Consider the following 24,087-nt stretch of genomic DNA (forward strand, 5'->3'; position numbering starts at 1 on the left):
TAAAGAGAGCAGCCTGTCCGAAAAAGGGTTAATAAGGAAGAACCGAATGTGACCACAGGCCACGTACAGCCAAGTAAGAACGCGTCCCCAAACACGGCCTCGGCCGTACTCCTGCCGGAAACAGTCTCCTGAAGTACTCAAAAGGCCTCCCCAGGGGCGCCCGGGTGGCTCAGTTGGTTGAGCGACTGCCTTCGGCTCAGGTCATGATCCCGGACTTCCAGGATCGAGTCCCGCATCGGGCTCCCAGCTCCCTGGGGAGTCTGCTTCTCCCTCTGACCTTCTCCTCTCTCGTGCTCTCTCGCTCACTCTCTCTCAAATACATAAAATTAAAAAAAAAAAAAAACTTTAAAAAAAAAAAAGGCCTCCCCAAATTACGTCACATTTACCTTGGGAAACGAGCTGCGCACCCCCTGTGACCGTCGCTGCGTGGTGAAGAGTGGCCACCCCTGCTCTGGGTGCTCGTCTTTGGCGAGAACGTAGTCGTGCTGTGGAAGGAAACCGGGTTACTCTCGAAGATTACAGTTCAAGCTTCCTAAGAGACCTGTACTTGCAGCAAAGTGTACACACATATGTAAACACACAAATGCTTTCTGCGTCCCACACTAGAAGCACTCGGAACGTTACTTCCATCCTAGCAACTCTCCTTCCGCTCAGACACCTGCGGAAGCGTCCTGGAGACGGTCTCGCTCCAGAGAACGAAGCCACAGACTCACATCAGAAACTGAGCTGCGCCTGTGGACGCTACTTGCAAACCTACTCAGAAGCAGAAGCGACACACTGGGAAGTCATGCTGACCCCCTTAACAAAATCGGATTATCGCACGTTGGCAGTGGCTGAACGGTCGCCTGGTACTGGCCTGTTCCTCAGATGAAGAAACGAGACCCCAGTAATGCCGGGACACAGGGTGCCGAGCCTCAGGGTTGCACGGGGCACAGCCACGGCCCCAGCCCACACCCGCTGCCCGGAGCAAGCAGCACACTCTGCATCGGGCTGTGCCCAGAGCCATCAGGATGGGGGACGCAGGAGAGGCGGCCTGGCCCCGGGCCAGCGCCACAGGCTCTGCATCTGCCGCAGGAGCCGCAGGTCCCCTGGGGCTGAGGAGGGGCCGGGGCACAGACAAGGGAGGACACCAGCCCCAGGAGGATGGGAGAAGAGGGCTCAGGCGTCCTGAACCCTGCGTCCACGTCCCAGCACGAGCGGCCTCTGAGCCATTTACTCACCGCGGTGTGGACGCGTACCCAGACGACCTCACTTTGCTGTGGAAAACCAGGGGCCGGTCCTTAACGGCGCTCCGCACCGCTGTAAGACAAGCGCCAGAGGTAGCAGCCGGTGAACGTGACGAGGACAGAGCGCCTGGAGAAGAGAAAGCGCACACAAGAGGAACGAGGCTATGACCTAAAAACTTCACAGGTTGCATACTTGACACCAAACCCACCACTACCAGCAACGAAGGTTACATCAAGGGCATTAAAAGCGTAAGAAAACAAGAACGTGTTTTTCTCGTTCCTCAAATGATACTAAATCTATGTTCATTATCACACATTCCAAATACTCTGGGCGAACACGTCAGCTCGCGCTGTAACCACACAGGCCCACATCCTCGCCCGGCCTGTGTGAAATTCTGTCCACGGGACGATACAGAGCCACCCTCAGGAACAGTTCGCTCCAGCAATCTGTGGCAAAGCCATTGTTTCTCCAAACAATAATGGCAATGATCATAAGTGAACTCGAATTTCTCATTCATGCTCTTATTTACCATAAGACAGAATAAGAAAAAAAAGCCACTAAAACACAATGGCAATAAAACCTATTATCCTATTTTAACATTAGTCTCCCATAACACTGCAGACCCATAAAAACTCTGACACTGTGTGAACTTACCACAAATACTTATAAATCTTAAAAATTCTCTCAGAGGAGATAAAATTCTGCCAGAATTATTTATTTTTACATACGTTTAATACTTGGTATCCAAAAGGAGCATTCTGTACAAGAGTAGAAAAATAACTTTAGAAAAGTGGATAATTGAATAACATTGAGTCATTTTTAAAATAGTTCTCTTTAAAAAAAAAAAAAAACACAGACTTCGTTCTGTTTCTGGCACTGTTTCAAACCTGACCCCTGGACCGCGTTCCCTTCAGAAGCCGAGCGAAGCCACGCAGCAAACCATTAACAGGACAGGTATGTGACGGGAGGTGGGGACACACTCCGGCTCACACGAGGCAGAGCCCCATCCCCTGGGCGAGAGGCCGGTGCCTCGGGGGACACCTGGAGATAAAACTACACCCTAGGGGTACCCAGAAAACCTCTCCACATCAGTGTTGAGGGAAAGAAAAAGTCTCCACGAAAAGAAAGCCAACAGGAAAGTATTTTCAGGATCAGATAATAAGCTTACAGAGGCGTTAGCATACTTGATCAGGAGAAAGTCTTGGAATTACTAGAAGAAAGCTCATGAATATGTAAATGCATACTATTTTAATAAATGCCCAAAGCATTAAAGTAAAACACTACTTCCACTTTGAGTAACACAAGGACATAGGAATGGATAATTCCTTGAGGAAGCCGCTACTTAAATAAGGAACAGGCAGCAGACTTCCCGACTTCCTGCTGAGCAGTGCTCTGGGCTCCAGACCCAGCGGGAGGGAGGGGGAGCAGAGAGAGCAGGAAGGGTCAGAAGAGTGTGTGGGGGGGTCCGATCCCCAGGGGACCTGGCGGGCAGGGACCTGTGAGGATGGCCTTCGGGGGCTCTGCACGGTCTTTCTCAGGACGACAGTCAAGGATGTCAGAAGGTCTCCCGGAGAAGGGAGGGGACGGCTGACACAGGAGCCCACTTGGGCAGGACAGGATCCCCATAAGTGGAGAGCCTGGGGGTCCGAACAGTGGGGCCCAGCCCGCCCAGCCCTGCCTGGTCCTTGGGCCTCCAGGAGCTGAGTCCCTCACCAGAGACGGAGATAAAAGCAGACTGACTGAGCTATTGCTTAGAGCTACTGTTCTACTGGCTTTTAATTAGGTCAATAGGGGCTTATTAACAAGACTGATGAGGATGCTGGGTCGGTCACTTTAGGAAAAAAACAATCATTATCAATGATTATTACAATGGAAACAAATGGGATGTAATGAAGTCGATCATTTAAAACAGAAGTTAATTTTAAAATCATTTCTTTGTAAAAGGCAACATGTGAATTTGTTTTATGCTTGTAATAAAACAATGAGAAAAATTTGGGAGACAATGGGAAATAATTTATACGGGATGGCTAACGTAAGACACCAGAGAATTAGCCCTGGTTTCCACGTAACAGCACCACGACGAGGTAAGCAAACGTGCACGTGTCTTAGAAGCGCGTGCTGCCGTACACGGGGCCGACAGCATGATGTCTGTGATGGGCTTGAAAATTCTTCAGCCAAGAGGGGCAAGGAAAGATCGCTCCCACGACAAATGAGCAGCCGCAGGTACCACTGCTCTTCTGGCCACAAGAGCCATCAGCGTTTTTAAATGTTTCTGAAGTCCTAAGACTTCTGCCCAATTCGGGAAAAGAAACATCGAGCACATTCCCTACCACAAACGGTAACGTCCGTGTGAGAGGCAGAGAACTGAAGAACACCAGAAGGGAGGAAACCCGGAACTTTCTTGTTGCCCAACATGAATTCACAAAGCAACAGAAAGGTGCCAACACGCGCGGGGCCGGAGAGCACCCCAAGCTTGGTGTGCAGCACCCAAGTACACTACCCGAACCGGACGGCGCCTGCGGAGCCGGCTGCACCCTGTCCTCAGCGGGTCTGAAGCGCAGCGGAGACGTGGACAGAACGTGGGCACTAAGGGAGAAACAGAAACAGCACCAGGAGAGCAAACTCGCACACCGGGCTCGTAGCAAGGACACCTGCATTTCGGGACAGTCACAAGCAGCTAGTAACTCGCGTACATAGGGGCGTGCAAGGTTTGCAACCAATCAATCTTGTCCTTACCCTTCTGAGAAATACATTTTAGTATTTTTAATAAGAGTGGTATTTCCTAATTTCCACTCTATCCTGGATTACAGTAAGATAAACTGGGCATCCTTTAGTCCTACACAAGACAGAAGAGAGCCACGAGCAATCACCTCTTTCACACAGGGTTAGCACACCTGGAGTTCACTAAGCTTTACTTTTCTCTCTTAAGATCAAAAGGGACGGGAACTCTAGGAGCCGCTGCGGGGGCACCCGTGCAGCCTGCGCAGGAAGACCGTACCGAGGCAGCACGGACAGACCCCTTCCCGCGGCGTGCCTCCGCTGCGACGTCACCAGAGCAGCCACGTGGATTTCCAGCAAGGCGATCTTATGGCCAAACAAGGACGTGAGTAAGCAGACGGCCTGCACGGGACAGTCAACACGGAGCACACGTTCGCGACGCCCATCGTGAGCACAGCTGCGATGACGTCAGCAGTCACCGTCCACCGCGCGTGGCCCGTGTGGGTCCTCAACTGTGGCCTAAGAGACCGCGACCTACCAGCCAGCCCCACGGTCCTCCGAGGGCCCGAGCGATCATGCAGCTGAGCCCGGAGACGGGCGTCGGGCAGGACTCACCTTGTCACCGCCTGCTCGGCTCTCCACTGCGCAGGACCCAGTAACCCGAATGCTGAGGCTCCTGAAGTCTTCGTTGCCAGCAAAGAGAAACAGACCAGCAACGCGGGCGGTAAGCAGGGGACCGGCCCCTCGCTGACACAGCTGCGCTCACAGGCCTGTGCTGGGGCTGCTGGGGTGCGAGGAGCAAGGCCCTTATGAGAGCCCTGACCCCCGCCAGCCCCGAGCAGCCAGAGTCACGGGGACACAGGCGCCCACAGAGACCACAGATGCTGCGCACACCGTAGCCACCGGGAGCCAGGAAGAACGCGGTTCCCGAAGCAGGTTCAGGTGAACCTTCCAGGGCGAGCGGAGGAGAGACAGGAGCTCAGGCCAGCAGAGGTTCAGAAGGTTCTAGCAAAGTCCCGAAGGTGAGGAAAGGCACCGGGAGGGGGGATGGGCTGGCCAAAGCTAAGAACTCAGACTCTGTCCCCAAAGCACGAGGGCCTTAAAGAGAAGGGAGGGAGCTTGCGTCCACAGGTGACCTTGGCTGCGGGCACACAGGGAGGGCAGAGGGACAACTCCGCGCATGGTGGTCACAGAACCTGAGGGCCGGAACCAGGGCTGGACAGGAGGGCGCCCGGCTCAGTTCAGACAAGTTGAGTCTGACAAGCTCGTGAGGCCCTCCAGTCACCTGGTCATGGCGTTAAGTCTCCAGGGGAAACACTGATGGTGTGGACTTCAGAATCCTGGGCAGGAGGCTGGGACAGACACGGGAGTGCTGAAGAAAACAAGTGTCCCTCGCAGCCCTGCATGCACCTGGAGGATGGGAGGACTGGGGACCAAGGGCAGGGAGACCCACCAAGAGCTGGGAGCAGACTCGAAGTGTGTCCTTGGGACCCTGTGCACAGAGGCTGCCCGTGGCCGTCTGCACGTGACGGCCACGCATCCTACACCGAGAGGGTCACTCTCCCAGATGCCAGAGAAAAAGAGGAACTGAACTTGATCTTACCCTTGTAATGTAAGGCGGCTTCCAGTTCAAAGCTTGCCAAGCTAAGTAAGAACAGGCCCACGGAGCTTCCGATCCATAAGCACACGGCATTCGCAGAAGAAAGACTAATTTAAAGGAAAAAGAGAAAACGCTGCTCACCTCCCTCCTCAGGCTCCCATCCCCCCACCCCGAGCGGCTGCTGCAGGTGACGGCCCTTGGCCCTCGGACCTCCGCATCCTGCACTCGGCTGGTATCTCAGGTTCCGGGGACACCGCCGTCCCGTGCAGACAAGTACTAAAGAGCCACAGTGGATCCCAACTCAATCACGATGTGCACGGTTTTCCCTTCTCTGAGGCCACGAGACTCTCTGCCCAGGGGGCGTCGCTGCGAGAGGCGCAGCGCAGCGGGTCCTGCCACGCGAGGCAGCAGCAGACGGAAGTCGCAGAGCCCCAGGGAGGGCAAACACAGCCCTGCCTCCTCTTCTAGTTTTCAATGGATAAGCCTCCTCTGGCTGGGCCAGACCTGGGACCCGGAACCACTGTTGGCGCCCTCTCTGCCACCGGCCTCTCAGTCCCCTGGAGCCCCTGACCACCCTGACATCCTGTGTGCGCTCTCGGGCCTTCATGCTCCCACAGCCATCCCCGGGTCGGCCAAACCAGTCCGTGTACATCCAGGGCAGGAAGCCCAGCTGACCCTCAAGGAGCCCTGGCACAGGCTTCCTGCATCGCCTGCGTTGGGGGCAGACCCAGCAGGGCGCCTGTGCACAGACTGGCCCGCAGCACGGCCGGCTCCCCACCTTGTTAAGCCCCACCTTGTCTGGGAAGACAGAGGCTCGTCCCTCCTTGTCCCTAGAGCTCTCGGTACTCCGTAGTGAAAGCCATCGCAGCACATTCTGAAATGTCTGTGGCAGACGGGGGAGGCTCAAAATGACTTAGGACTACGTCCCCCTTTACCTTGTCACGAACAAGGTGTGCCTAGACTCTGGTGAGCAAAATTAATGACAATTTCATTTATTAAACAGACTTAAAAACAACTGCGCAAGTTTACCAGCTTTAAGACTTAGAATATGCAATCCTAAAAACACTTAACGTTATGACTTAAAAAGACAAAAATACTTTGGCTTTATTTTAATCATTCCTAAAAAGTGAACCTCACACTTCAGAGGCTTTCCTCAGGGGCACTAGGGCAGCTCGTCACACTCACCCCCCACACTCGGCAGGGAGGATGACGGACAGATCACACGACGCCAGACTCAGGACCGGGAGGCTTGCTTCGACCTCCTGCGGACTGTCTTCTAGGAACAGAATTGATCACCTGAGTTACGGGATTCAAGCGGTCCACCGAGTGGCAGGCAGACAGCTGGCAGCACGGGATGCTGGAGGAAACACATGTGGGTCAGAACAACTCAGATTGGTTCTCGAGTCAAGGAAAACAGCCACACTTGCACACGACTGAGACTGAGATTATAAACGCCGAGCACACCCCGTATGTGAGGCCTGTCAGGAGGAAAGGGGGCGTTCCAGGCACAGCAGAGTTTAACTCTGTTCCTAAAGCAGGATCACGTCCACCTCCAAATAAACGGCACTTACACAGGAAACGAAAGCCAAGACTGAACGCATCAGGAAGAAAACAGATACGGTGCATAAAGGTAACCTCTGACCTTCTTTCAAGAGAAATTGCTTAAAGCCACACACACACACACACACAAAGAACTAAACCGAAAGGAAGAACGGTGATGAGAAGGCTGAGGGCAGCAGGGAAAAGACGCCTTTGCTGGAAGGTGAAGCATGACAGCGCAGCCCAGGGAGGGAAGACCCCCAACGCCTCCCCATCCTCCCGTGACGGTGACACTGCGCAGGCAGCCGACAAATGGCGGGGGAGAAAGGCGTGGCCATGTGGAAGCAACCGTGGGCAGAGGGAGGGGACTCCTGCAGAAATGGGGGATGGCCCTGGTGGGCCGGGGGACCTCGGCACAGGACAACCACCAGAAGGTGGGAAGAGGCTGCCTGGGTCGGGGGGGGGACACGTGCTCCCCTCATCAGCGGACCTCACCCCTGCGCGCAGGAAGTGCCGTGCTGTCCCTGGTGCTGGGGCATGTCTGAGGTCAGACGCTAGACTTCGCCCACTAAGAACTGTCCCTGCACGGTGCTCCCTTCAAACCGCCTAACGGGCAGGCTGCACAGGGTCCCCGTGGGGGGTTCCCGTGGGAGAGTCTCAGTGACATTACCTGGCAGGCTGCACAGCCTGGACTCAATCCTCCTGGAGAAACTCTCTCTCTTCTTCTTCAGGTCCACTCGTGTCACGCAACGGTAATGATGTCCTTCAGCCAGACTAAAGATCCAAAGCTGGAAAAGCCAAAGAGGCAGAGACCGCAGGTCCGCCATCACAGGGCACCGGTGAACACGCGGGCCAGCCCCCGGACAAGGGTGGGTGTGGAGCCAGAGACGAGCGCCACGCAGCCAGAGAGCCTGCTGGACCCCTCCTCTGCCAGTCTGACCCCTCCCTTCCCCTTCCCAGCCCCGCACATCCGTTCTGCAGACGTTGAGTTTGTAAACCACAGCCCAGGAGGGCGTGCACTCTGATCCCCACTGGTCCAGGCCAGTCTCTCAGAACCCAACACCAGGAACACAGCCACAAGTCCGGTGGGCACGTCACTGGCAAAAACGCATAGGAATAGCAGTCCACTTTGTCAAAAGGAAAAATAAAACGTCTCAGTTTCCAAAAATACTTCTGTGATATTGTGATTTAGAACAAGAAACACACGTTTTTGGACTTCCTGTTTCCAGCACAGACCTCTTAAAACCCTAAGAACTTCCCAAGCATTGAGTGACAAAGGTATTTTTTGTTGAGAAGACCCGAAGGGTGGGGGCAGGCTGCCAGGAGAATGAATCCCGAGATTAGAGGCTGGTACCTTTCAGCCCCACCCTGGGGAGGGGTGAGGGCTGGAGGATGGGTTCCGTCACCAATGGCCACCGGTTTCATGAATCAGGCCTGCATACTGAGGCCTCCGGGGAATCCCAGCTTCCAGGTCGGTGAGCACGCCCCTGCACAGTCCACGCCGGAGGGTGGCCCTCCCCAACCTCACCCTGTGCACCTCCGTCTGGGGCTCGTCTCCATCCTCTGCCGCCTCCTTTACCAGACCGGTCAGCGGTGGGAGGCCGGGTGCTCAGTGGCTGAGGCGTCCCTCTTGGTTTCAGCGCAGGTCGGGGTCTCAGGGTCCCAGGACCGAACCGTTGTCTGGCTCCTTGCTCTGCTGGGTGGGGAGTCGCCGAGGTTCTCTCTCCCGCTGCCTCTGCCCTCCCGCCCCACCGTGCTCTCCAATCCACACCGAAGTCTTCGCGCACGGGGCTGCTGCGCCAGCAAGAGGCGTCCCCTGGGGTCCGCAGGTCGCTCCGGCAGGTCCGTGGAACCGAGCAGGGGCTGCAGGCCTGTCCCGAAGCGGCCAGGTCACGTGGAGCCTGAGGCCGCACCGCCGTGGGCGGCGTGTGAAGGGGCGCGTCTCCCGGGGCTCCAGGCAGACGGCGTCACAACTGGCCGACATTGCGGGACACCCGGCCGGCATGTGGGGCGCGACCCGTGCACAGGGACAAAAAGCTGGCTCTGTGCCGGCCGCGTGTGGGCACATGTAAGTGCGAGCCCCGCCGCGACCCCAGACCCACGGTCCCTCCCAGCAGGAGCAGCACAGGGGAGCGAGCACAGACCTCTCGGCGGTCACCACGGCGTCTGGCCACGGCGCTGGAGGTCCTGCTTCCCTCACCTGGCCACACGCACATCCTGTCACCAGCTGTCGGCTCCCCGCATGGATGAGGAGACTCAGGAGAGGGGAGGCTGCGAACGGGACACACGACACGTATCTGCAAAACGCCCACTGAAGTATGAGTTTTACTTCCACTCTGTCGGCAGTCTCAACGCTCCTGAAGGGACTCCCGCAGCAGGAAGCAGAAACCCTAAGAGCACACACGTTCGAGAAGGTGCGTACGTGGGGAGGGAGTGAAGCCGCCCCACACACCGCCACGGCAGCTCCCCGCGGAGGCCCTACTGGCACAGGCCATCCCCGCGGCTCGGCACCCCCAGGCCCGGGAGCGCCATCACCCACGCTGCCCCCAAGAGCCATGAGACTTGCAACAGAAGGAACATGTTTATGGCATCAGTCAGGAAAACAGCAATTAAGTGACGCTGACTGCTTGAACCGCTGCCTCGCAGGCCATTTAAGTCATTCCGAATCTACACTGTCAAGAATTCAGGAGGAAAACTGGGGCGCCTGGGGGGCTCAGTGGGTTAAGCCTCGCCTTCGGCTCAGGTCATGATCCCAGGGTCCTGGGATCGAGCCCTGCATCGGGGAGGGCGGGGTTCCCTGCTCAGCGGGGAGCCTGCTTCCCCCTCCCTCTCTGCCTGCTTGTGATCATCTCTATCAAATAAATAAATAAAATCTTTAAAAAAAGAAAAAGAAAAGAATTCAGGAGGAAAATTAAGACAAATGGACATTTAAAAACATGTCCTAAGTAAACAATGACATCAAACTCGAGTTAGTAACTATTTTCTTGACAGTCCAATAATAATTCCACAAGTTAATTTCAGGAAAATAAAGCCAACGGAATTCCAAGAAATGTGTTTTGTCCCTGAGACTGACAATGTATCCCAGCTGATAAAGCTTCCTCCTCCATGCACGGCTGTGATGCCGGGAAGGACACGGGGTCTCTGGGAAGGCCCTGGGTAACAAGGCCTGGCCCGTGTGCTAAGCTGCATTTTTGTGTGACTCATCCCGAGAAAGGGGCTCCTCGGGCAGCAGGACGAGCGCCGGGAGCACGGGAACACCAGCCAGGACATGTGTGAAGACCTAGTGGCCTATACTGGGGGACTCACCACCAGACAGACTGAGGGCTCAGGGCCGGACAGAACTTCCCACCTGCGCACAGCCTCCGCCCCGCGAGGCAGACGCACCCTGGCCGGCCTGGCCGCCCCGCTTCCCGGGGACAGCAGAGGCAAGCTGCACGCCTCCCCCACCCACCAGTGCGCCTCTCAGTCTGCAAGCATACGCTTACTTTTAAGTTAAAAACGTCAAGAAATACACCTGTTCAGTGAATCCTTACAAGGTGTAGATGGGAGGGAAACTCTCAGACCCCCTTGAGTGGGACACCTCCAGCTTATAAACATGCGCGGAAATAACGACTCCACGAAGCCCACCGGCAAAACAGACACACGAGTTTTAAGGCACCTGTCAGCACTGAGGAGTTGTAGATCAGTGATCCCATGTGATGATCCCAAACCTTCGGAAAGACACACATTTCTTCAGAAGATACGCATAAATTTTGTTTTGACCCACATTGCTGATGTAGCTTGAACTGATACGTCTACTCGGCTACAGATTAATCTGTGTGAGCGGTTACCTGAAGGAGAAGATCATAAAATAGATATATAAATAATAAAACTGTAGAAACACCATAAAAGATTTCAGAATCATGTGGAAAAAAGCGAACATTTCCAGAAGTAAGCATCTGTGGGTCTGGAAGACCCAAGACAGGGCTGCAGACATCGCCAGCACCCAGAGAGAGGGGCCGGCCAGAGTCTCCGCCGTCCGACTGTCAGGTGCCTGCCCGGGAGAGGGGGGCCGGCCATGCTCCCTGCCGTCTGTAAGGTGCCAGTGCATGTTTTTGGACCCACTTTAGTGATTTCCAAACTCAGCTCCCGTTCTCAAAAACCCCATGAAACGATGGGCACCCTAACATCCATCTAGGCACAGCCCAGGTGTTTGTGGCAGCTGGAGGGGTTGGGGAGGGCCCAACAGGGAAGCAGCACCCGCGGGCCAGATGACCGAGGAGTTTCCGTCTCTCTCCTCCCCCACCCTGCCGGTGTAAACCACTCACACCTCTTCTTCCAATTACGCTGTACACGTCCTCACTGGGTCAGCAGCATAATAACCCTAAGCACTAGATGGCTGGGAGCTGGGGGAGAACAGAGCTGGCGTCTTAAATTATTTTCTTCTTCAGCTCGATTTAGTTCTGATTGAAGCCTCTGATTTTGGAAAATGGCTTTTTTGCTCTGGGCCCCCGGGGAAATACTGTGGAGTATATTAATGTTCTAACTCCCCCGGGCCCTGGATTTGAAGGGGAAGGTCCCACAGCTGATCCAAGCCCCTCTGGGAATGCTGGGACACGCCCAGCTGACACCTCGGGCCAAGTTCAGGACAGAAGTGTGGCGGAAGTAAAATCACAGGTGTGCGGTGGCAGCGGACAAAGCACTCCAGTATCCACGGCCTGACCTTAAAGCTCCTGTCTTCAGACACTGAGACGACGATACGTGTTTGCCACGGACAGAACTCGGCTGCGGTCACAGCGCCCCGGTGACCCTCCAGCTCGGCTAGCGTAGACTGGCTCTGGCAGGATTTGTGAAGAAGATCAGTAACTGAATGTTCTGGCAATTGTGGTTATTAACAAGTTATGCACATCTCACAGAAAACAGTTTCTGTTAAGCTCTACTTCGCGTAACTCCCCTTTCCAAACGTGAAGCTACTTGTAGATAAACCGAGAAGTGAAAATTCAGACGGCTGAGCTGAGGGGGCACAGGCTGCCCCTTACGCCTCTTATCACCAGACAACTAAAAATAAAAGGGGGGGGGTCATAATGTGCATCAGAATACGGATACTTCCCAGGTTGGATGTTAGGAAATGTGCATTCCAATGTCTACAGTATGAAATAGTCCTTGTCTATGGTAACATCGTATCCCAGAAAATACCGGTTTCCCTTCAGTACTTATGGTCATGTGTGACATCAGTGTACGTGCTCTGCGATCAGTTGACGTCTCTCAAAGCAAAGTTCTTAAGCTGGTCACTAAGGGCCGCACAGTCTGGAACAGGCACCTGCCCCTAGCTCTCCGTCCGCGTGGTCGAGGCCTGACTCAGGCTCCTCACCTTCTCTTTCCAGGACAGCTCAGCTTCCTTCCCACCCTGACATGCTTGCTGTACCCCCAGCTCGTCTGTGTTCCTTCTCCCAACACGAGGCTGGTGAGCTTTGCTACATGTGGCAGGTGCCTTAATGGAATCACTGAACCCTATGACGTGTCCCATCAGCTGCGACTTCACTTACAATGTGAGCACTGTGTCACACGTGAGCCTCAGTTGCACAATTTAGCCGAGAATCACATGAACACAGAAAGGCACACTCTGTGCCCCAAACTGCCTAGCACACAGTAAGCCCACCATCAGTTAAGCCCCAATTAAGATTTTATGCCTAATATCTTCCCTAACCGAGATTTTTTTTAAGTAGATAGAGCAGAAACTCAACTGCATTCACTTGGCAAACCGAAGCCAAGGCCAGGCCTTGGGTTCTGTCTCCGGAGCGGGTCTCAAGCACAGGGTGCACTCTGAGCAAACAGGAGGTCGCCCTCACGCCCTCCCCCTGCTCTCTCACGCCCGCCCGGCAGAGCCCAACGGGCTCCCGTTTGCTAGTCAGATGCGAGACGTAGAAGTCGCGGAGCCTGGAAGAGGAGACACACTTCCCTAAACCAACCGGTAAGAGAAACGTGAGGGAAGTCCAGCTCTGGACAGGAAGCGAGCTTTGAGAAAAGCAATGAACAAAGCACTGAGCTGGGAGGGCCTGGACAATCACCGAAGGAGGAGAAATCAGAGCAGTGAATGTTCGCCCGAACACGCCTGCTAAGCGTGCCGATGGCCTGACCTCAAGGACCAGCGTCACGACGGACACAACAGCCGTAGGGGGTCCGGGCGACTCTCTGAGGGCAGGGTCCGGACACCTTCCCCCACCGCCGGAAGCAGTACCGCTGCTGAGAGGGGGCGGCCGTGCTCACCCACACGCGGCAGGTGCCAAACCTTACCTCGGTATCCAGCACAAATATCTTCTTTCCAGCGCACACAGCAGCCGCACGGTCGTCCGGGCTCAACCGCAAACACAGCACCTTTCCCAGCAGGGTGCCCACGACCAGCCCCCGAGGAGTCCGCCCTAGACGGAGGTTCAGCGATAGTGGCAGGTTACCGGGAGGCCACAGGGAGGCGCTGACAATGTGGCTCTCTCCCCTAACATCGCACGCAGAGTGACCACGAGCTTGGGTGTGACTTCGGCTCCTTGACAGTATTAAAAACGTCAAGTGTAAACAGTTCTGGAAATTTGTGGGACGCAGGGATCAACCGTCAGAAAATGACTCCACGTCGTCACAGATAATGGGTCTCTGGGAAGGCTGCGTGTGCACAGACGCGAGGGTCATAGAGAATCACACGTGGTCCCAACCCTCCCTCCTCTGTGACCACACCAGCTCCCGGCTCAGTCGTGTGAGCTGCTCATGTCCGTGTCAGACAGGCGGAAGGCACCGGGTGCCCACCTGAGCCTCCGGGGCCTCTCTACCCCCAGGAGGATGCCTCCAGGCACGCCTGCAGGCCTGAGGTGACAACACGTGCCGACCCGCAGCCTCACACAGCGTCCCTCAACCAACGCGCCACCACGCAGCAGGACTCAGCACCACTGTGGGGGGGCCCTGTCCAGCAGGTCACGTCACAGTGAGCCCGCGGACTACAGAAGGGAAGATGTGCACACGTCACTGGAGTTCTATCTTGGCTAAAATCCCATGGTCTCGTTCCATGAGTGTCCAACAGGCACCTGTGCTACCCCAGGCATCTCCCTCGGCACCTGGGACAGATCGGTGAACACGGAGACAAAGTCCTGTCTTTGTGGAAAGCTTACCCGGGGTTAGGGGGTGGGGACATGTAGACACCAATAAACAAAATTAGTAAACAAGCAACGTACAACGATAGAAGGAAGTGAATGCCGTCAGAAAAAGCAAAGCGCACAAAGGGACTGGGGTCCAGGGCAGTGGTCAGAAGGGCCCACGGCAATAGAGACACTTGAGTAGATCCTAAAGGACGTGGCAGAATCCACCGTGATCCTGAGATGGAGCAGCGGGTGCAAAGGCCCAGGGGCAGGACTAAGTGTGGGCTGTTCCTTGAGACTGGGGTTTTGGCTGGGGGTCCCATAGCTCTGTCAGTCCCTAGTCTGCCTGAGGTGGGAAGGCACTGGAAGGCTTGGGCAGAAGTGTAGCGTGCTCAAGACTCCAGTCTTCCAGGGACCCCTGACTGCTGAGCGGAGAGCAGAGCCCTGGGCAAGGTGAGCAGGAGGACCGGACACGATAACCCGCTGAGTGACCGCTGCGGCCAGACTGCGGGGCAGCAGTGGACAGGGTGAGAAGTGTGCAGGTTTGGTTACAGTCTGAACGTAAAGCAGACAGAACTTGGGGTCGGTCAGACGTGGAGGTGTGCAGGGAGGAAGCACAGTGCCACAGTCTGTGACCTGAGCTGCCGCGGGGAAGCGGGTGGCAGGTGGGGGGAAGGCGATCGGGACAGGCAAGCGGCAATGCTGTCAGACGTCCGCGTGCAGGGGTCCAGGCGCAGTTCACATGGAAGACCACGGGCAGGGGGGAGGACTCGGTGAGAGCAGAGGGGGCAGCTGTCAGAGCCTGCTGTCATCACTAAAGGAGTAATTTTTGATGGGAAAGAGGAAGAGCCCATATTCTGATGTGAAGAGGTGGGAGAATGACACAGCCAGCAAAGGAGACTGGGGACAAGTGACCAATGACAGCCCCAGGACACAACGTCCTTTCTAGTCCAAGTTCAAACACAATCATGTTGGACACGAAGGTGCTATAATCCAACACACCTGCCCACACCCAGCACAGGCCTGGAAACCAAGCCTGGTGGGGCTGCATACTGCCCAGGAGCCTCCCTGGAGGAGGAAGGGGCAGCTCACCCCACCCAGCCCCACTGCTGCAGCTCTGGGACGCAGGAGCAGCTGCCTCCCACTGCACCGACGGAAGCGCCAGGCTGGGCTCAGGGACGGCTTGCACCCCCGTCCACGGACCAGACCACCTGCACCCAAGGGCACGTGAGTTCCAAAGAGCCCAGCCCATTCCCACATGGAAGGGCACTTGCGTACAAAGACCTCCGCGGGAGCAGATAATGAACTCGTGCTTCGCTGTACATACGGACACGTGTACCGATGTTCACGGGTGTGCCTGCGCTGTACGCACACGGACATGCTTCTGAATCGTGCGTCCTTGCGTGCATGTGTGTGCACTTACTGTATGCATGTGTGTGGCATACGTGTGCCCGTGTGTCCTATACACACACAAGAGTGAGTTACTACATGTATACATTGCTAGATGCATTTACAGGTGTGCCGTATGTTTACTACACTTGTGTGTGCACATGTGTATGTACGTGTGCAGTGCGTGTGTGCTCTGCACTGTGTACGTGTGTGTGTGTGTGCTGGGTGTGCATGTGTGTTGCTGTGCATGTGTGCTTGTGTGTGGCATGCACATGTGCGTGTGTGGCTATGCACGTGTGTGTGCAGCTGTGCACATGTGCCTGTGCACTGGTGTGTGTGGCGGCTGTGCACATGGTACGTGTGTGGCTGTGCGATATGCTTGTGTGTGGCTTGCACACGTGTGTGCAGCGATGCATGTGTGTGCGGCTGTGCACATGTGTCTGTGCTAACACACTGACACGGGGCACTCAACTGCCAAGTACCCGAGATGAGGCATCAACTATTCCGTATGCTGCTGCCTCAGACCCCCCACACTCGCCTTCTGGAGCGATCCTGGGAGTTCTCTGTGTGCTCCGTGACCTAAAGCTCAAACCCGCCACACGGTCCTTGCCTCACTTCTCACCTCACCTGACAACACTCTCCGACACCCCCGTGCTGCTACCACGGGGCCCCTCCTCGGCTTGGCCTGCAGGTAGAGCTCTCGGGACAGAGGGCCCGAGCGCACGCCCGGCATGGTGCCCCTGCCTGGTGCCAGCCCTGCCATCTGGCTCCCCTCCCTCCTCCGGCGCAGAAGCCGCCTCCCCAGAGACGGCAGCATGTGAGGGCGTCTGGCCACGTCCTCTGCCCCCTCACCTGCCCCCTCTGCTGTGCTCCCCATAACTCATAACCACTCGCCTGCCCGTCTGATACAGGTCTGCCTCTCCTCACTGCCTGGAAGGAGAGAATATTTCCCCTTGCCTGCGTGCTTTCAGAGTTCCACAAAAACCACAGGTTTCAAAATAACAAAACACGTAAGCCTAAACCATGAGCCTATCGTGTCAGCTTCACACACAGCCCGGGTCCGAGATCCGAACGTCTGACGCGCTTTCCGCACAGGACACCCACCTCGGACACCTGGCTGGTCTCCGGGTCGGAGGAGTGAAAATTCCCCCAAGCCCCGTTATGAAACCAAGTCTGCTGAAGGATGAGTTATTCCCTTTGTACATTTTCAAAATATATTTTCAGTGTTCATCTACCTTGAAGTGCCTCCTGTCGGCACTCATCTAGTCTCCACGTTATGACGTGATCTCGCGAGGCAGAACAGAGGAGAAGCGGACTCGCTGCGTTTCCAAACGCCACGGCAGTAACCGGCTCGTGGTGGCCTCCGAGGGTCAGAGGCTGCAGGAGGGAACAGACACGAAACTCTCAGGAACTACACACGACAACTAAAGAACAAAAGCATAGCAGCATGATCTCAGACCTAATAAATCTAACGGGTTGAGTTTCTCAAATACACTTAGTTCACGCATCCATTGATTAAAACTCCTGTTACTGTCCTACTCAGCCACTGCCTCCGGTGAGCCCCTCACGCCAACGAAACACTGACAGTGCTCCGGTAAAACACGAGTAAGACGGCACAGGTCACCTCGCTCTTCCACCTCCTTGAGAGTCGCTAATTAGGCGAATGCTGACCCCACCCCTGCCAGCCGCCCGAGAAGGAAGGCTGCGCCGGACAGCAAAGGACACAGCGATGACGACAAACCCCCAAGAGGAAGGCAGTGCTCGGGCTGCTGGCCGACAGGGCGCATGTCAGCGGGTGCTGGGACAAGCGCGGGACAGCGCGGTGCCACAGAAGGGCCGGGCGCTGTGTGCGGGCTGCCACCAGCACAGCGGGCAACGGGAAGCCGGCAGCGACGGTCCAAGCAGAAGCAGGAGACGAGCAAACTCGTCTTCGGACAAGCAAACTTGCAACACTGCTGCAAGTACGGAAGAGGGACCGCAGCGGGGACCGTGGGACCAAACGGGCCGAGCAAGCACAGTAAAGGCCTGAACCAGGCTGGCAGGGGCGGAGACGGGAGGAGACAGAGAACCAGGGAACCGAAGACTCGGACGCGCGGGCACCGAGGGCCGGGGGAGGGGCGGAAGCAAGGATAATCCGCGCCCCAGGCGGAAACCCTGGGGGAATGCGGCATAAGCAGGGGAGCAGACCCAGGAGAGAACACAGGTCATCAGCGCGGAGTTACGTAGGGACTTCTAAGCTGAAGGTCAGCAGACAGCAGGCACTTGGATATGGAGCCGTCGAGCTCCATCTCTGGTCACGGCGGCCAGTTTGTCTGTGCCAAGCTCCTGATGAGAACAAGAAGGTGCGGGAAATTGCCAAGAACATACAGACACACTTTAAGACATGAGAGAACAATGAACGCAACAAAGAGTTAAGAACAGAGAAGAAGGAAACAGAGGAGGGACCCAACATGGGAGGCCATTCACTCAGGACTTCTGTCGAACGGCAGATTTCTGACAATCCCGGTAAAGGCAGTTGAAACCTGAGACACTTACTCAAGTAGGAGCCCCAAAATGGTGTAATTAAATGCATCCTTTTCAGGCACAAACAGAACTATCTTATTGGGAAAAGGGCAAAGAATTCCACAGCCGGACAAAGGACTTCAGAGAACAGGGCTGGCGGCCTTCGGGTTGAGGCCTCCACGCGTTGCTTTTCCTTTAAAACACTATAAATGGATTTTAATAAATTTCCCCTTAAAAAAAAGTATACCACCTACTAAGGTAGGAGAGAAGGGCATGTTTTCAAATGCCCAGGCCTAGAGCAGTGACCCGAAAGGCCAGGCCCCAGGAAGGAAAGTGAACGGGCAACAGAAGATGCTCAAAGGCCCACCTTCGAGTTCTCACAGTCCAACTGGATTAGTGACCTGGGACTGCCAGTGCCCGCAGCCAGCCAGCTACGAGAAGCAAGCGTAAATTCTCTCTGAAAGAAGCTCGGCTCACCCAGAGCCCCAACTAGCTGTGCATTTTATCAGACATAACGTCCAGCAGTCAATCAAAAATAATCAGGTATTCAGGAGTCAAAAACCAAGACAAATATTAACCGTGGAAAACACCCTCCCATGGGCCATCCAGACCCAGCAGGCCTTGAAACCAAACCAGAACTGATCCAGGCTACAGAATTGCTAGACAAGGACATTAAAGCAATCATTATACTTCTATTCCATATGTTCAAAAAGTTAAATGGAAGCATAAAAAAATCAATAATTAATAATCTTCTAAAACAAAAAGCACCAGATCAAGACGGATCCACTGGTGAATTCTACCCAATACTTAAGGAAGAGATTTTACTAATTCTCCACAATCTCTTTCAGAAAACTGAAGAAGGAGAATGAAGGGAAACATTATTTTCAAAAGAAGCAGAGAAAATATTTCCTTACTCATCTTATGAGGCCAGGATTACCCTAATACCAAAACCAGACAAAGACATCTCAAGAAAAGAAAATTAAAAACCATATCTCGGGGCACCTGGGTGGCTCAGTGGTTAAGCCTCTGCCTTCGGTTCAGGTCATGATCTCAGGGTCCTGGGATCGAGCCCCACGGCGGGCTCTCTGCTCAGCGGGGAGCCTGCTTCCTCCTCTGTCTCTGCCTGCCTTTCTACCGGCTTGTGATCTCTCTGTCACATGAAAATAACAAAAAATGTTGAGGTGCCTGGGTGGCTCAGTCAGGGAAGCATCCAGCTCTTGATTTTGGTTCAGGTCATGATCTCAGGGTCATGAGACTGAGCCCTGTGTCAGGCTCCAGCTGGGCCGGGAGCCTGTTTAAGACTCTCTCCCTCCCTCTCTCTCTGCCCCCACATTCACACGTGCTCGCACTCTAACAAGTAAACGAACGAACAAATGAATAGAAGTTGTAGCTGCTTCACAGTACAGTTCATGCAAGAAATGTGGGAAAAAAGCATTTAACAAAAGCCAACAGCAATTCATGATAAAAACTACCCATACATATACTAGGAATGAGGGGAACTTCCTCAACCTTCCAAGAGTATCTACAAAATACCCGAAGCTAATATGTAAACAGGTGAGAAACTACAAACTATCCTGCCAAGATTAGGAACAAGGCAAGGACGTCCCGTCTCACCGCTCCTCTCCAACATTATACTGGGAATCTGAGCTCATATACTAACACAACAAAAAGAAATAGAAAGTATAGTGATGGAGAAGAAAGAAACAAAACTATCTTTATTCATGGATGACATGATCATCTATATAGAAAATCCAAAAAAAATCAGCAAGACACTCCGGACACTCACCACTTACAGCAAGGCTGCAGGATACAAAGTCAATATACAAAATTCCGCTGCTTTCCTATGTGTCAGCAATAAATAAGTAGACTTCAAAATTAAAAACACAATACCATTTACATGAGCACTCCAACAAATGAAATGCTAACAAATCTAACAAAGTTGTGTAAGATCTCTGGGTGCCTGGAGAGCTCAGTTGGTTCAGCACCCAACTCAGTCTTGGCTCAGGTCATGACCTCAGGGCCATGAGACTAAGCCTCAGGCTGGGCTCCATGCTGGGCATGGAACCAGCTTAAGATCCTCTCTCCCCTCTCCCTCTGCCTCCCCTCCTACCCACAGGTGCTCACTTTCTCTATTAAAAAAAAAAATTACAGGGCACCTGGGTGGCTCTGTTGGTGAAGCGTCTGCCTTCAGCTCAAATCATGAACCCAGGGTCCTGCGATCAAGTCCTGCACTGGGCTCCTTGCTTAGAGGGGAGCCTGCTTCTCCCTCTGCCCCTCCCTCTGCTTGTACTGTCTCTCACTCTCCATTTCTCAAATAAATAAATAAGATATTTTTTAAAAATTATATAAGATCTCTATGAGGAAAAATAAAACTGTTGAAAGAAATTTTAAAAGCTAAATGAATGGAGAACTATCCCATGCTCATGGATAGAAAGCCTCAATATTGTCAAGATGTCAGTTCTTCCCAACTTGATCTATAGATTTAATCTAAGTCAAATCAAAATCAACAAACTGTTTTACCATTTAAATTCCCACTGGCAGTGTATGAGATCCAGCTCCTCCTCATCCTTGCCAGCATGTGGTATAGTCAACTTTTAAATGCTAACTATACTGATAGGTGTATATTATTTGCTTATTTTGCTGTAATTCGCATTTCTGTAATGACATGATGTTGAATATCTTTTCGTGCTTATTTGACATTTGCATATGCTCTTTAGTTATATATCCTCAAATCTTTTGCTCATTTTAAATTGGGGTATTTGTTTTATTATTAAGCTAAAAAAGTTTTTTTTAATTTCTTTTCAGTGTAACAGAATTAATTGTTTATGCACCACACCCAGTGCTCCGTGCAGTCCGTGCCTCCATAATACCCACCACCAGGTTCCCCCAACCTCCCACCCCCCGCCCCTTCATAACCCTCAGATTGTTTTTCAGAGTCCACAGTCTCTCATGGTTCACCTCCCCTTGCAATTTCCCTCAACTCCCTTCTCCTCTCCATCTCCCCATGTCCTCCATGTAATTCCTTATGCTCCACAAATAAGTGAAACCATATGATAATTGACTCTCTGCTTGACTTTTATATATATATACACATATATACATAATTTATATATGTAAATTAAATAACTAAACTTTAAATTTAAATAAAAATTAAATTTTTATTTTTTAAAAAATAAATGTTTGGTAGAATTACCCTGTGAAGCCATCTGGTCCTGGACTTTTGTTTGCTGGTAGTTTTTTTGATTACTGATTCAATTTATTTGCTGGTTATCAGTCTGTTTTTCTATTTCTTCCTTTTTCAGTTTTGGTAGTTTATGTGTCTCCAGTAGAAAGTTGGTACAATCATAGTGCTCATTTAATTTGTATCTCTTTTGTTGGGGATAACAGTCCCTGTTTAAACTTGTTATTCCATCATGGCTCCAAAGGAAGTCCTTATTTTTTGCTCCTGGTGATGGTATGGGGAATGAGCATTCTCATACATTAATGATGAGAATGTAAACTGACTATTTCAAAATTTGGCATAATCTTAAAAATCTAAAATGTACAGACAATTTGACGTATCTAATCTGTAGGAATGTATTCTGTAGAAATAAAAACACAAATGTGCAAGAATAAGCATATAAGGACATTCACTGCAGCGGTTTGCAGCAACAGAGAAATAACCTGAACACTCAGTTTGGGGGGAACAGGAAGGCTGTATCATGGCATTGCTGTCACTATGTCCGTGTTTTGTTCTGTAGGCATTTTAAGTCAGAAAAGCAAGCATATAAGAGACATACCAACAAAATGCAATGCGCAGATGTCTTTTAAATCCTGACTCGAATAAACCAACTATAATCATTAATATCTGAAAAATTACTAGATATTAAGCCCTTACCTGTTCAAGATACATACTGAAATATGTAGGGGGAAAAGCTAAAATATACTGACTTGGCTTTAAAATATCCCAGTCAAAAACATTTGGAAGATTAACAAGAAAGGTAAAATAGGAATGACTATTAAAAATATGTAATACTGTATGTTATCTATACTGGAGTTAAAATTAAAAAACAAAAACGTGTGACAGGTACATGGCATTCATTTTACTATCTTATTTTTGTGATGTTTGAAATGTTCTACAATAAAAAGACAAAACAAAACAAAAGAAGTTACAGTGGATAGTTAACCCATTAAAACATAACTATTTTTTAGACTCAAATGTGGACCATATTTGAGTACAGAAGGAAACATCACAAGATAAAAACCAAAGTTCTGACAGAAGATGGGTGGGAGATACTGAATGTGATTCCTTTTAATTTGCACTATTCCTTTGGTATGGGGTAAACTTTGTTATGGAACTTTGTAAGACGAATGTAATGACCTTTAAGAATTATATGCATGTAGGGGAAATAAAGCTTAATTTTGGGAAAAAAAAAAATCAACAAACTGATTTTAAAGTTTATACAGAGGCAAAAGACCCAGAATGGCCACATAATACTGAAGAACAACAATCAAGTTGGAAGACTGACACTACCCACCTTCAAGACTTACTATGAGTCACACTAATCGAAACTGTATGGTACTGGCAAAAGAAAGGACAAACAGATCAATGGGAAGGAAGAGAGTCAGAAACACAGTCAAATGAACTGTGACTAAGGAACAAAGGTGACACAATGGAGAAAACTTTAAACTCCTTAAAAATAACATGGGAGGAGGTGCTTGGGTGGCTCAGTTGTTAACTGTCTGCCTTCGGCTCAGGTCATGATCTCAGGGTCCTGGGATCGAGCCCCGCGTCGGGCTCTCTGCTCAGCGGGGAGCCTGCTTCCTCCTCTCTCTCTGCCTGCCTCTCTGCCTGCTTGTGATCTCTGTCAAATAAATAAATAAAATCTTTAAAAAAAAAATAAAAAAAATAAACCTACAAAAACTGAACTTGCCTCGGTTACATTCACATGAACGCTTCTGGTGTCTATTACCGAAGAACTTTCTTTAACGAGGTGATTCCAGGCAGTTTACTTTCTGGAACGCCACCACTGGCACAGTGTTTGCATTTCTCCTGCAGCCGGACCTGGAGTCCCCCGGGGCGCTGTCACCCCGACAGCGTCCAAGCAGCAGGCAGGTAAGCGCGAGGCTGCCTGAGTTATCGGATCCAAGAAAACACACACACGACTTTCTAGATACCTGGTACGAAGGGTCCTCGGTGCTCCACACACAAAGCGTGTTCCCATCTGCAGGGAAAGCGCAGTACTGAGCACGACAAGCAAGCTGGACGTGGGCCACAGGCTCCTTCAAAGCCACCAGGCCCTTCTCTGTGACCACGTCACCGAGGCAGCGGGCATCAGCGCAGAGAATCCCTCGTGCGTCTTCCATCTGCGATCTGAGGGCACAGGCGTGCAGAGGACAACTACGGGACACCCCTGATGCAGACACCACAGCTCGTCGCACCCACTTACTCACCGCCCCTCCCCACTCCCAAGACATCACTGAAGGTCCCGGAGGTCACACTCACACACACACACACGACTGCTACTCGTCCCGCGGGCTTTAAAACAGACCTTGACTCACAGCCCCTCTTCCTGCTTGACACGCATCCCGCAGCCAGAGAGCACCTCCCGGAGACGCCGACGAGGCTGGTCCTCGGCGCACGAGCCCTGCACCAGCACTGAGGAGTGAACAGAAAGTCATTGCTGACATCGATCACCACTACAAGGACCTCGAGAGACGAAATCATTTCCCAAATCTCCACGCAAGCTGGTCGTGAAGTGCAACATTAACCGAGAGCCCCTGCCGCCTCCCTTGCGTGTGTTCAACGGCGGCACAACATCGTGTCCTTCAAGTCGACTGCTTCAGGTTATACAATCACTGGTTCCCTGACTCCATCTTACAAAAGCATAAATGAATGAAACGTTGACAAAACTAACAAACCGCTTCAGTCTGCCCACCTCCCAGTTAAGGACTTCGCACGCGCGCTCTCTCCTATCCTCGAGGCGTCCCGATCCCGCTCTGCCGCGCCTCACCGCCGGCACGAGGCCTGAA

General features: G+C 52.6%; 1 protein-coding gene across 1 annotated transcript in view; it reads right to left on the bottom strand.

The window, feature by feature from the left end:
* The window catches only part of WDR27 (WD repeat domain 27), an 84,672-nt gene extending 61,251 nt beyond the window's left edge, over positions 1–23,421 (bottom strand). The window contains exons 1-15 of the mRNA XM_032837249.1: positions 23,233–23,421; positions 16,809–16,950; positions 13,358–13,482; positions 11,787–11,900; positions 10,743–10,794; positions 9,285–9,355; positions 7,755–7,872; positions 6,964–7,095; positions 6,731–6,821; positions 5,549–5,652; positions 4,561–4,628; positions 4,226–4,347; positions 3,728–3,813; positions 1,221–1,353; positions 823–1,094 (exon numbers count right to left, since the gene is read on the bottom strand). Of these exons, the coding sequence (XP_032693140.1) occupies positions 823–1,094; positions 1,221–1,353; positions 3,728–3,813; positions 4,226–4,347; positions 4,561–4,628; positions 5,549–5,652; positions 6,731–6,821; positions 6,964–7,095; positions 7,755–7,872; positions 9,285–9,355; positions 10,743–10,794; positions 11,787–11,900; positions 13,358–13,482; positions 16,809–16,950; positions 23,233–23,421 (1,819 nt within the window). The remainder of the gene's footprint in view (positions 1–822; positions 1,095–1,220; positions 1,354–3,727; positions 3,814–4,225; positions 4,348–4,560; positions 4,629–5,548; positions 5,653–6,730; positions 6,822–6,963; positions 7,096–7,754; positions 7,873–9,284; positions 9,356–10,742; positions 10,795–11,786; positions 11,901–13,357; positions 13,483–16,808; positions 16,951–23,232) is intronic.
* Positions 23,422–24,087: the final 666 nt, after the last annotated feature.

Source organism: Lontra canadensis, unplaced genomic scaffold (genome assembly GCF_010015895.1).
Source record: "Lontra canadensis isolate GAN:19392208 unplaced genomic scaffold, GSC_riverotter_1.0 scaffold97, whole genome shotgun sequence".
Taxonomy (NCBI): domain Eukaryota; kingdom Metazoa; phylum Chordata; class Mammalia; order Carnivora; family Mustelidae; genus Lontra; species Lontra canadensis.